General features: G+C 35.7%; 1 protein-coding gene across 2 annotated transcripts in view; it reads left to right on the forward strand.

The window, feature by feature from the left end:
- KLHL1 (kelch like family member 1) overlaps positions 1–13882 on the forward strand; it is a 476190-nt gene that overhangs the window by 283843 nt on the left and 178465 nt on the right. For both annotated transcript variants that reach the window (XM_043478165.1, XM_043478166.1), the window contains one exon: positions 11884–12096. In XM_043478165.1, coding sequence (XP_043334100.1) covers positions 11884–12096 — 213 coding nt within the window. The remainder of the gene's footprint in view (positions 1–11883; positions 12097–13882) is intronic.

A 13882-nucleotide genomic window follows, 5' to 3' on the forward strand; every position in this document is an offset into this window, starting at 1 on the left:
AGCCCTGACCAGGGAGTTGGGGGCTAACTAAAGAGAGGGATCAGTGGTCCCCTTAAGAACTGAAAGTTTCCTGTAAACAATTTGTTAAATAATGTCTTATCATTCGATTCTAATTAAATTAATTATGACTAGATGATCACCTTTGAGAACTTTAAACTCGACTAGATAATGTTAGTTTTCTGTTGAACATATAACCAAATTTTCTTTCTCATTTCTTCAATCATAAAAAGCCTCAACAATATTTTGAATTCAACGGGAGTGTGGCCACATCTTTTCACTTTTATATTTAATTTCTTAATACAGCATTTAATATATTTAGATATGCAGTAAATTTAGCTGAATGACAGATTTGGTGAGGGTCATGATTTATCCACCAGCTTCAACCACTAAGTGCTTAAATAAATAGCAAGCATGAAAAATTGATAAACCTGACAGTGAGGGAAACTGGTAGGAAGAATTCTAAAAATGCCTTTCTCTGCCAAAATCCCCTGGTTATTCAATCAAACACTAATCTAGATATTGCTCTGAAGGCACTTAGCAGATGGAACTGAGTTGACTAGTCAACCAACTTTAAGATAGAGTGGTTATCTGGGATCATTGTGTCCTGACTTGAGCGCCTAAACACAAAAACAAAGCCAGAAGAGTCAGAGAGAAGTGGCAGAGTAATGAAGTCGAGGCAGGTAGTAGAGACTGGAAGTTCGAAGACTCAACCTGCCCTTGCTGTATTTAAAGATGGAGGAAGGAGTATGAGATAAACAAAGCAGGAAGCTGAGAATGACCAGCAAAGAGGCAGCTAGGAAACCGGGAAGCTCGATCCCACAACCACATAGAACTGAATTCTCCCACAACCTGAATGAACTTCTAAATAGATTCATTCTCAAATACTCCAAAAATATAGAGCCTTGTCTCCATTTTAATTTTGCTCTTGTGAAACCTGGAGCAGAGAACCAGCTCAGATGCACTTTTCCTGGACGTCTGACTTCCAGAACTGTCAGGTACTGTTCTTTAGTCGCTGAGTCATGTCTGACTCTTTTGCGATCCCACCAGGCTCCACTGTCCATGGGATTTTCCAGGCAAAAATACTGGAGTGGGTAGCCATTTTCTTCTCCAGGGGAATATTCCCAACTCAGGGATCAAACCCACATCTCCTGAATTGGCAGGAGGATTCTTTACTACTGAGCCACCTGGGAAGCCCTTGTGAGATAATAACTGGATGTTTTTGCGAAGCCAAAAAATTTCTGGCAATATGTCACAGCAGTGATAGGAAATAAATATACAAAAAATATTTTTATGTTAAATAATCAGAAAATAGTTATTTAATAGGTTTATTAAATGTAAAAATGTATATTTAGAGTAAATATACTTTAATACTCTAAAGAATAAATATTTCTTTATTTTTAGAAATAAAGAATAACCATTTCCATATTGAAACTCTGGAATGGCAATGCACATAGCCTGTGTGAGGTGTGAACTTCTGTTTTTTCACAATAGTTCTTGTCTCATTTTGCTGCATCTCATTTATAAAATATAGTAATATTCTATGGAATTATGCTTGGCTCCAACTTGTATATTTAATGATTGCATGTAACAATATATGTCATAGTGCAGCTAATGGTTATTTTATTTCCTGAGACATAAATCAATGACATGTGCCAAGTTATTATTTGGCAAATCAAAGGATACATATTACATATATGAATAACTATTAAGAGGATTATCTTTCATTATTTCAATTATTTTGCATAAAGTAATGTATTCTCTTTCATTAATTTTCATTTCATTGTTTTTTGGGAGAATTTTTATAGCTTTGAACTTTACTTGATTTTTTAACGATGATTATGTCTGCTGTTTAAAATTTTTAAAAATGGATTAATACAAGAGAAGTTGCTCTGCTGTGATTTTTTTAACATTGATTATGAATTAGTACACCCCAGAATGGAAATAGTCTAAATCCTTTTATTAAGCCATAAATGAATGCAGAATTGCAATTAAAATTTCACATGCCTCTGTAGAGACCAGTTAGACCTTAAGACTGCAAAAATGTACTCTGATGGAGAAAGCTAATGCTGATCTTCACTGCTAAATAATGTGATTATGGAAGCAAAATCCATACTGATTGCTTTCTTTCCTACACATGATTTTTACCCCAGTTGTCTGAGTATTTTGGATTATGCATATAATAGACTTTTCTGACAAGTCATTTATTCTTACAGGCTTAACAACAAAAGACTATATAAATCTAGGTTGACAAAACAATCCAAAAGTCCTAAAAAGAAACAAAAAACAAACAAAAAAAGCCTATTTTCTGTTGAAAAGGATAAACTTTCTTTCAGTTTTTTCTAAGTGCAGACTATGTACTACCTGATAAAAATATACATTCTTACATATCAAAGTAGATTCTAAAAGTCAACTTGCTGCAAGTTGAGGGAAGACAGAAATATCTAGAAATAAAATTTTCTTTTTCTTTCAAAGTTGTAGAGGATTATTATTTTTATACTTTCATTAAGCAATGTAACTTCTTTCAGAAAACATTTATGTGATCAGATGGCCTGGATGCTTCGCTGCAATGAAAGAAATGCCTTTGAATACCTTTGTGTGTGTGCCTTTGTGTGTGTGTGTGTGTGTGTGTTAGTTGCTCAATCATGTCCTATTCTTTGTGACCCCATGGACTTCACCCTGCCAGGTTCCTCAGTCCATAGGAATCTCCAGGCAAGAATACTGGAGTGGTTCATCAGTTCCTTCTTCAGTTTGAATAGATACGTAGGATAAATTGTCATGATTAATTTGTCAATAACACTGTTTCTCCCATGAACTGACACAAACATGTGGCTTTCATTAAGATTATCCAGAGATTTTTTACTTTCCTCCTAACTTTTCCTGCTGCTGCCATTCTCAGTGATTTCTATAAGACACCTAAAAGAAACCTGGCAAATACTGATGCAGGGCAGTTTATGAAGGAAGAGGGAAAAAGACAGGCTTGGCCTCTACTATGGAGTAAATGTGTCTAATGTTAATAATTATAAAAAGCAATAATATTACTCTAATAATTTATGCAAACAGTGTTACACAGTTTACAAAGCAATTACATGTTTGACAGTAATAATATTAAACCTCCCCCTCTCCAACAAAATGGATGTATACCTGTTTAGCTAACTGGGTTTGTTTTTCTTAATGGTGTGCTCAAATGCTCAGTTGTGTCCAACTCTTTGTGACAATATGGACTGTAGCCCATCAGGCTCCTCAGTCCATGGGGTCCTCCCAGAAAGAATACTGCAGTGGGTTATCATTTCCTCCTCCAGGGGATCTTCCTGACCAAGGGATCAGATCCATGTCTCTTACATCTCTCACATTGGCAGGCAGATTCTTTACTACTATCTCCACTTGGGAAGCTCCTTCTTGGTGGTAAAGTTTACCAATGATTTCTACACACTCCTTTAATTTATATTAGTAGATAATATGTATCACATATTACAATTCTTGAATAGTATGTCTTCAGAAGCAGAAGCAGACCAAATCATTACAAGAATTTCAAGGATCGCCCCAAAATAATTTTGCACGTATCTTACATAGCATTGCATTGCAGGACTTAGGATTTTTTTTCCTCCTAATTTTTCCCCCTAATTTGCTTGATAGCAAGTTACAAAAGTTTCCTAAGGTAGGTGTTTGTTATAGAACCTATTTTCAAGGTGAAGAGATGATATATCAGAGTAATTAAATGTCTTTGCCTAGGAAATCATGACTAGGAAGTATTAGAATTGAGGGTTTATCCAGTTCTTTTTACTAAAAAAATAATTTATCTTTCCACCACAATTTCTAATTCATCTTATCTCTCTAGCAACATTTTTTTCAGAAAATACTTCCAGTCATAGACATGTATTTCTTAAGGGACTTATAACAAAATTATCTTTTCCCACATATAATCTTGAAAGATGACCATCAGAAACCATTTTTGATACTGGATAAAGTTTGGGGGTTATTATAAAATGCTTCTTTTGAAATTTGTTACTCAAGTATTTTGGGAAAAAATTCTATCAACAAAGTAGACATACTTAGTGGGTGGTAAAGAATTAACTAAGAAAACTGGCAAATTTTCATTTTAGTTGTCTTTCCTGGTGGCTTAGTGGCAAAGAATCTGCCTGCAATGTAGGTGACATGGGTTTGATCCCTGGGTAGGAAAGATTCCCTGGACAAGGAAATGGCAACTCCAGTATTCTTGCCTGGAAAATCCCATGGACAGAAGAACCTGGCAGGCTACAATCTTTGGGGTCACAAAATAATTGGACATGACTTATGGACTAAATAACAACAACAAAGGAAAAGAAAGCAGATATTTTAGAGAAAATTCAGTGAACATTGTGTCTTCTCCTCTGGCTTACTTTTCTGGTTTTGAGGATTAAGATCATTCAGAGAGATTAAAAAGTAATAGTTCTTCAGTCTTTATAACATATAAATAAGAATTAAATATTAACCAAGTATGTGTAAAGATAATCAATACAATAATAATATATTTGCCCTAGAAACAATGTGAGAAATTGCAAGAAAGACAATTTTACTTCAAAATGAGTTCAGCTTTCTGACAGTTATTCACCAGTAGTATAAGCTTTCTTCTAGTGGTAGATTTCCTATTGCTGAACATAATTGCAAGGCAAGCACTGCACAACATTATGTGCTGTGCACATTAAGTGACTTTAAAGATTGCTTCCATTTTGAGATGATGTGAAGTCACAGAAATTTTTATTTCTTAACCCTACGAGGTAATGATAGGAGTATTAGACTGGATAACATCAACATTACTTTAGTATTCTCCAAATCTATGGTTCTATGAGAAATATGTCCTTGTTTTGGAAATTGGTATTTCACAGAGAAAAACTGTGTCTCTCCTAACTCAGATTCCTCCTTGGCCTCCTTTATTTCATGGGCTTTCTCATCCACTGGACTTCATGAAATCTCTTTTTTTTTCTCTTGTCATAAAATGTATATACTTCTCTTTCAACATCATATTGTCCTCCTCATTGGAAAGTAAGTGTATTAGGAGGCAGAATCCTTTTCTTTATTATTTTTCTTATCTCTCTATTCTTAGTATTAAAAACATACTAGGCATAGGGGAAAAAAAAAGTTTGTTGACTGAATATTAGTAAAGTAAATAGAGAAGATACAGAACTATGAACTTGAATGCAGCTACGAGTAAAAGCCTAAAAGGAAGGGTAAGCTCTGATGCAGAACAGCTACTGGCTAATGTTTATATAATACTTGCTATGTGTCAGGTATTTTTCTAAGAAAAGTATTAATCTCTAAGGTTAATCCTCACAGGACTTCCCAGGTGGTACTAGTGGTAAAGAACCCACCTGCCAATGCAGGAGATGCAAGAGACATTGGTTTGATCCGTGGTTGGGGAAGATACCCTGGAGAAGGAAATGGCAACCCACTCCAGTATTCTTGCCTGGAGAATCCCAGGGACAGAGGAACCTGGTGGGCTGCAGTCCATGGGATCAACAAGAGACTGACAGGACTGAAGCGACTTAGCACACTTAATCCTCACAGTAGTGCTACTAATTTTATCCTCATTTATAGATAAGGGACTTCCCATGTGGCTCAGTGGTAAAGAATCTACTGCCACGCAGGAGACATGGGTCCAGTCCCTGGAAAATCCCCTGGAGAGGGAAATCCCAAACTTGCTTGGGAAATCCCACGGACAGAGGAACCTGGCAGGTTGCAGTCCATGGGGTTGCAAAAACGTCGGACACGACTTAGCAACTAAACAACAACAGCTAAGAAACCTAAATTCCTAATGTGCAGCCAGCAGTTAGGTCAGGATCTGAATCCTGCCCAACTTACTAAATCAATACTAATCTATTGACTCTCCCTAATTACCAGGCCACATTATGGGGTCCAGTTATACCAAGAACTAGTTGGAGACATGATTCAAGTAAGCACTCAGAAATCAGGGTGCATAATGTTGTATAGATCAAAGTAAGTAAGCAAGTCTAAACTAGATGGGCAGAAAGAACAAGAAGGAAAAAATTACAGAAGGATGGATAGCCCAGGTAATATAACAAGATGAAAGACTGAATTCCTAATCTCATCCCTATCTTGACTAATGGTGTGACTATGTATGAGTGCCTCTGAGCCCCAGGATTCTTATCTGTAAAGTAACAAGGTGTGACTTTCTCCTAATGAAGCCCTTCTCTTTGAACTCTGAGGTAGTGCTCAAGAGTTTAGGCAGCAACTTTGACAAAAGCATTAAAAATTCACAGGAGCCAAATAATCAAAAGCCCAGGAAAATTGGTTTTACCTGAAAGGTTAGAGTTTTGACAGTAAAACCAGTGTAGCAACTTTAAGGTGTTACTTCTTAGCCCTTGGGAGAGAAGTGTCTCTCTCCGCTCTGCATTTTTAGAAAGTTTAAATTTTAGAGGGAATGGGGAAAATGTATGTAAAGAGAAGTTGATCCAGAGATCAGATCATTTTTTCCTATCCCTGACACTCGTTTGGGTCATGGGAAAGCTAGTTATTTCTTTTTTTTTTTAGTGGTTTTATTCATTTTTATTTGAAATTAATTTTACTGGAATATAGTTGCTTTACAAGGTAGTGATAGTTTCTGCTATATAGCAAAGTGAATCAGTTACACACATACATATATCCTTTCTATTTTTTTTTAAATTTCCCTACCGTTTAGGTCACCACAGGTCATTGAGTAGGGTTCCCTGTTATAAACAGTAGATTCTCATTATTTATCTGTTTTACACATGGTAGTGTATATATGTGAATCCCAGTCTCCCAATTCATTCCACCCCTCTTGGTAACCACAAATTAGTTCTCCATATCTGTGGCTCTATTTCTCTATTTCTGTTTTGCAAATAAGTTAATCTGTACCATTTTTCTATATTCCACATGTAAGTGACAGTTCATGATATTTTTCTCTAACTTACTTCACTCTGTATGAGAATCTCTAGGGCCATCCACATCTCTCCAAATGTCACTATTCTGGTCCTTTTTATGCACCAAATTAATATTAATATTACCCATTGCATGTATGTACCATGTCTTTTTGTCCATTTCTCTGTTGATGGGTATTTAGATTGCTTCCATGTCATGGCTATTGTCAGTAATGCTGCAATGTAGAGTGTGGTGCACTCTTGACTTCTGGTTTTCTCTGGGTAAATGCCCAGGAGTGGGATTGCTGGATCACATGGTAGTTGTATTTTTAGGTTTTTAAAGGAAACTCCATACTGTTCTTCATAGTGGATATACCAGTCTACATTCCTGCCTACAGTTTAGGAGGATTCCCTTTTCTCCACATCCTCTCCAGCATTCATTGTGTGTAGTTTTTGTTGTTGTTGTTGTTTTGTTTTGTTTTGTTTTTAGGATGGCCATTCTGACCAGTGTGAAGTGACAACTCATTATAGTTGTAATTTGCATCTATCTAATAATGAGTGATATTGAGCATCTTTTTGTGTGTTTTTTTGGCTCTTCATATGTCTTCTTTGGAGAAATGTCTGGTTAGATCTTCCCCCTAGAAAACTGATATTTCTTAAAGATATTATTCCATAAAATAAAGAGTTTATAATTGATCATTCAAAAGATTGGTAATAATTGCCATGTTTTCTTAGGTTTATGTGAGAGCTTTTAACATAACTATTTTTAGAATTTCTCTTATATGTTATTTTCTGGGCTTCCATAACAAAATACCAAAAACTGGGTAGTTTCAAATAATGAAAATGTATTCTCTTGCAATTCTAGAGACTAAAAGTCTGGAATCCAGATGCTGGCAAGGCCAGACTCTCTCTGAAGTTTAGGAAAAATATTTCCTTGCCTTTTCCAACTCCTGGTGGTGCTGGCAATCCTTATCTTTTGGCAGCTTGACTTTTACCTCTGCCCCTTTATCCTTGTGTTAGTATGCCTGTGTTTATATGGTCTCCCCTGGTCAGAATACATTTCTTTCTGTTTCTCATTTTCTAATTTATGCTCCTACCTAATATTCCAGGTCTTTTTGAAAAACAAGCTTTTACAGACTTGAGGACAGTCATTTCCCATGCTTTGCACATTGTCTAGCTGTCCCATGTGTGGTAAACATTTGATGAAAATTCATTTCATTCTCCTCACTACAATTATCCGGGAATAAATGTTAGGTATTCAATAAATCTGTGTAGAATGAATGATTGAATGAACTTATAATAAAAGTAATGCACAAAAAATTAAACAGCTCAAAATGTACTGGTGTCTGTCATTCCTTGATCTTCTCAGGTAACACAGAGTTAGCTAAGATGTAAGGAAATTAGTGTGAAAAGATATTTTTCTTCTTTAGTGAGTAAAAAATAATAACACTTAAATTATTAGATTCTAGAAGCTAGATTGCAAATAACACAGGAAATATTAGACAAGATATCATTGGAAAGAGACCTGATGGATAAAAAAAGGAAAAAAAGATCTAAGAGAACTTCAGAATGCCGATATATATAACGGAAAATAAAAAACAATATAAAAAACAATATAATCTATGTGTCAGTGTGATGGATTCAGTAATATCCAATATTATTTTCCAATGTATAGTTTATTTGTAGCAATATTTAAAAACAATATTTATTTCCTAAAGATATAGTATAATTTATACAGATATAAAATTATAGAATGCAATCTAGATTAGATGTATGAAAAAAAGAAGAAAAAAATCTGCTGTAGTAATATTAAATAATGCTATTACCAGAGCTGTCTGAAAAAGAAATCAAACCATAAAAGGCTATAGCCTTGCTCTCTGCTAGGTTTCAATTTGGTTCAAAGTTTTCTAGAAGCCAAATAAAAAGATGAATCTGATCAATTTCATAATTTACAACATCCATGATAAAAGCAAACCAGTTTACACAGGAGAAGTGCAGTTATCCCTGCTACTAAATTCTGAAAGAAATTTCTCCCAAGGGTCATCATAAGAGTACACCATAAAATAAAATGAAATCCTTGAACAAATCTTTATGATAGGCACTGCTAAGTTTCGCAGAGCTGATTTTATGGTACCCCTCACTATATACTGATGGTCTAGCTATACAATTCCACGTGTAGTTTAAAAGAGGCATAGATTTTTGAGTAACTGGAATAATAGATAAACAAAAGTCTTTCAAAGGTTCTTCAGAAATTTCTTTATCTTATTGCAGTTCTTTAGAGAAATTTGGTGGCACTAAATTCCAGAGCACACAGTTGGCTCATTTAGTAAATAGGTATCATGTGTACGTGCGTGCTAAGTTGTTTCAGTCATTTCTGACTCTTTGCAACTATAGCCTGCCAGACTCTTCTGCCCATGGGATTCTCCAAGTGACAACACTGGAGTGGGTCCTTTGCCCTCCTCCAGGGATCTGCTTGACCCAAGAATCAAACCCTTATCTCTTATGTCTCCTGCATTGGCAGGCGAGTTCTATTTTGTTGCTGTTGTTCACTTGCTCAGTTCTGTCTGACTCTTTGCAATCCCACAGACTGCAGTATGCCAGACTTACCTATCCTTCACTATTTGCCAGAGTTTGCTCAAACTCATGTCCATCAAGTCAATGATGCCATTGGATCATCTCATCCTCTGTCATCCCCTTTCTTTCTATCCTCAATCTTTCCTAGCTTCAGAGTCTTTTCCAATAAGTCAACTCTTCACATCAGATGGCCAAAGTATGCTTATGCTTCAGCATCATTTCTTCCAATGAATATTCAGAGTTGATTTCCTTTAGGATTGACTGGTTCGATCCCCTTGCTGTCCAAGAGAATCTCAAGAGTCTTCTTCAGCACCACATTTCAGAAACATCAGGTCTTCAGCTCTCAGCCTTCTTTATGGTCCAGTTCTCACATCTGAATGCAACCCACTCCTATATTCTTGCCTGGAGAATCTCACAGATTGAGGAGCCTGGTGGGCTACAGTCCACAGGATTGCAAAGAGTCAGCCACAGTCAAGCCACTAACATTACTATTAGTACTGGAAAAAAACATAGCTTTGACTATAAAGATTTTTGAATTTTCACAGTATTGTATTAGGCACATAGGAAACACAGGGAGCAAAATTACTTCATGAAATCATCTATTCTGTGAGGTCAAACATAAGAAAAAACAGCTAAAGACCTGAAAGTTAAAGGTGATTTGCTTTTGTGAAAGCTGAAGGCCCTTCAAGCCTTGGATTTGATTCTAAAATACATTCACAACATGGGTCAGGTCTTCAGCAAACAGGTTTGAATCTGCTCTGACATACAGACGAATCAGTACTGGGTACCTCTTCTGCTATGTTTTAGCAGGACACCAAGTCATCAAGGTTTTGGGGGAAGAGAAGTGCCACTACTTCAGGTTTTACATTAAAACAATAATCCTATCGAGATTTCTGCCACCTTTGCGGCTTTAAAACTATCATCTGAGAAGTCGTAGTTATCTTCCTTGGGGTTGTCTCAGGAGACATGGAGGAATGTGGAACAAAAGTAAAGGCCAACAAATCTCTGTCTTCTCTTACCATTTATTAGACACATAAGACACTGCGATTAAATGTAAGATTTTCAACAAGTAGTTTTTGAAAAGTGTTTAAAAAACACTGCACTGAAGTTCACTATCTCAAAATTTATTTTCTCTAAGATCACAAATATATCTATTCAATAAATCTGTACTGTTCACTGGCTATGTTCCAGAATCTAGATGTAAAAGGTTAATTCAAAGTCTTTGTCTCAAGGAGCTCAAAGTCTGTGATAAGATCCCTAAGTACACCAAAGATTATACAACACTTTGGTAACTAGTATGTCATGTACCATGCACTGTTCATGCATATAAGATAGGGCAGCCAGATCAAATGGGAGTGAACAGAGAGCTCTTGATATCTGTCTATCTATCTATATATATATATATATAGAGAGAGAGAGAGATATCCATATCCATATATATACATATACATATTTATATATACATATACATACCTATACATATCCATATACATATATACATATATGCATATCCATATTTAGTTTTTGAACTGAGTCTTGAAAAATGAAAGCAATTAGGACAACCAAGGTGGCTGACAGCCATTTTAAGCAATGGAGTGAGACTAAGGTAAATCTAATGAGTAATTTTGTGGCAGAAGGGCCAATAAGTTTGGCAACATAATATTTAGAATCAGGAAGAGGTCAGGTCATAAAGAATCAATATGCTTAACCAAAAGATTTGAACAACAACAACAAAAAAAGCAAAACACAGCGAAACTTTAGAATAGTGTCCAGAGCACATTTATGTTTTAGAAATATCCTTCTCACAACAGTACAGTGGGACCACTAGAGAAGCTAAGGATAGAGTCAGGCAGTGTCATTAGGGGGTATGGCAGCAATCTGCAAGAAAATAAATGGGAATCTAAATTAAGTCAGAGAAACTGTCAGGAGAGAGGTTTGAGAGCTATTAAGAAGGTGAAATACATGGGATTTTGTGACTTTCTATGCTCTGTTCTCTTTTTTCCCTTTTAAATAAACAGTGATGCATCTTATAGTGTTAGATCTGTGTAATTTTATTCCCACTTTCTGATTGATGTATACATAGTCAAGCTTTTAATAAGTTGAAATGCTATTTTTTTCATATTCATCAAATCTTACATAGCAGTCCACTTGAAACTTGAACATTTAATCACTTAGTACATTCTGCCTGCATAACAAAGCTCAACTTTATAATCCTCCAGTTATTACAAGATCTGTGCTCTCGGATACATTTACACGTCAATTACAATTACAATGCTTTCATCTTAACAGCTTCTAGCTTCTGAAGGATTACATCTCAAGGATTATGTTATAATGAAAACAAAGATTATTGACTACTTTTCTCATTTCTTTCTGGGAGGCTTTGCTAGCTAAATAAAACTGAGGCCAAATTTATGCCAAACTGTTTCTCTCCCTCTAGGAAAACATAATGGAAGTTATAAGAAATCAAGAGTTTCTACTGCTTCCAGCTGAGGAGCTCCATAAACTCCTGGCCAGTGATGATGTCAATGTTCCCGATGAAGAAACCATCTTCCATGCATTAATGATGTGGGTCAAATATGACATGCAGAGGAGATGCAATGACTTGAGTATGCTTCTGGCCTTCATAAGACTGCCGCTACTTCCACCTCAGGTAATTAGATGCTGTTTTTGTAGCTAAGATTTATTGAAAAATTCTGTGTTAAAAGTAAATATTACAGCCAATATTTTACTATTACTTGATGGGTGATAGTTCTGATTCCCAAATCTGCCACTTAATGAATAATGCCTATATGACTGTAGGAATGTCAATTTCTCTGAAGTTTAATTTCTTTATCAAATTAAATTATACTACCACACAAAAATTTTATGAGGCTCAAATTAGATAATATATGTAAAGTACTTGATCTCAATAGAATATTTTAAGGATTTTTAGAACATTGCAATTATTAATTATCTGCTTCCCTATTTTGATGATTGATCTAACTACTGTCTGTCTAGTATCTAGCTTGCTAACGTAAGATACAATAGCATGATCATTTTCTGAATAATATATCTCCCTAGAATATTCTTAAAAGCTCAAAGCATGGGATTTCAAACCTTTATAGAAGGATAAGATATATTACTGAATGGCAGAGAATTATGAAGTAACAGCATTTGGCAATTGGAACTATGAAATCTTTTACAATTGGAGCTAAAAAAAATGCACACACCAAATGTACAATCCATCTCATTTTATCGATGAGATATGTAGCACACAGGTGATATGATAAAATACCAGGTTCATTCAACTTAAGAAAAAGCATAATTAATTTCCCCTGATTCAGAGTCTTGTGTCTGTAAAATAACTTCTAATGTTGAAAAATCATCCATGAATAGCATTGTTAACTCAGGGTGTCTGGCATCTCAGGGCATCCAAACGTAAGCTTGAAGGTGGCTCTGACCTCTGAAATGATAGATAAAGTTGTGTGTGGGGGGGTGTACATTTTGTATAAGGTATATTAGGAGCCTGTCCATTTGAGTTCAAATCACCATCGATGTTTTCAACAATTCACATATTACTAAAAACATAAGATAGGGAATTAGAAAATCAGGAAACAATAGACAAGCATAACCTGTTAGTAAAAAGTGAAGAGAGAGGGAAGTAGGGCCACAGATTAAGAATGGAAAGTTAATAAAAAGAAAACGTGCCAAAATTGGAAAATAAATGGACATTTATGAATAAAGTAATAATTGTATTTCATTTGGCTACTCAAAGTAAAAAAAAAGAGAAAATTTATGGAAATCCCACCTAAATGAATTATGCAAATTTATCCTAACACCAGGTCTGCTTTTTTGACTATGCCAAAGCCTTTGACTGTGTGGATCACAATAAACTGTGAAAAATTCTGAAAGAGATGGGAATACCAGACCACCTGACCTGCCTGCCCCTTGAGAAATCTGTATGGAGGTCAGGAAGCAACAGTTACAACTGGCCATGGAACAACAAACTGGTTCCAAATAGGAGAAGGAGTACGCCAAGGCTGTATATTGTCACCCGGCTTATTTAACTTATATGCAGAGTACATCATCAGAAACGCTGGACTGGATGAAGCACAAGCTGGAATCAAGATTGCCGGGAGAAATATCAATAACCTCAGATATGCAGATGACACCACCATTATGGAATTAAGTGAAGAGGAATTAAAGAGCCACTTGATGAAGTGAAAGAGGAGAGTGAAGAAGTTGGCTTAAAGCTCAACATTCAGAAAACAAAGATCATGGCATCTGGTCCCATCACTTCAAGGCAAATAGATGGGGAAACAGTGGACACAGTGAGAATTTATTTTTTTGGGCTCCAAAATCACTGCAGATGGTGATTGCAGCCATGAAATTAAAAGATGCTTACTCCTCAGAAGGAAAGTTATGACCAACCTAGATAGCATATTAAAAAGCAGAGA

Source organism: Cervus canadensis, chromosome 9 (assembly GCF_019320065.1).
Source record: "Cervus canadensis isolate Bull #8, Minnesota chromosome 9, ASM1932006v1, whole genome shotgun sequence".
Lineage (NCBI taxonomy): Eukaryota > Metazoa > Chordata > Mammalia > Artiodactyla > Cervidae > Cervus > Cervus canadensis.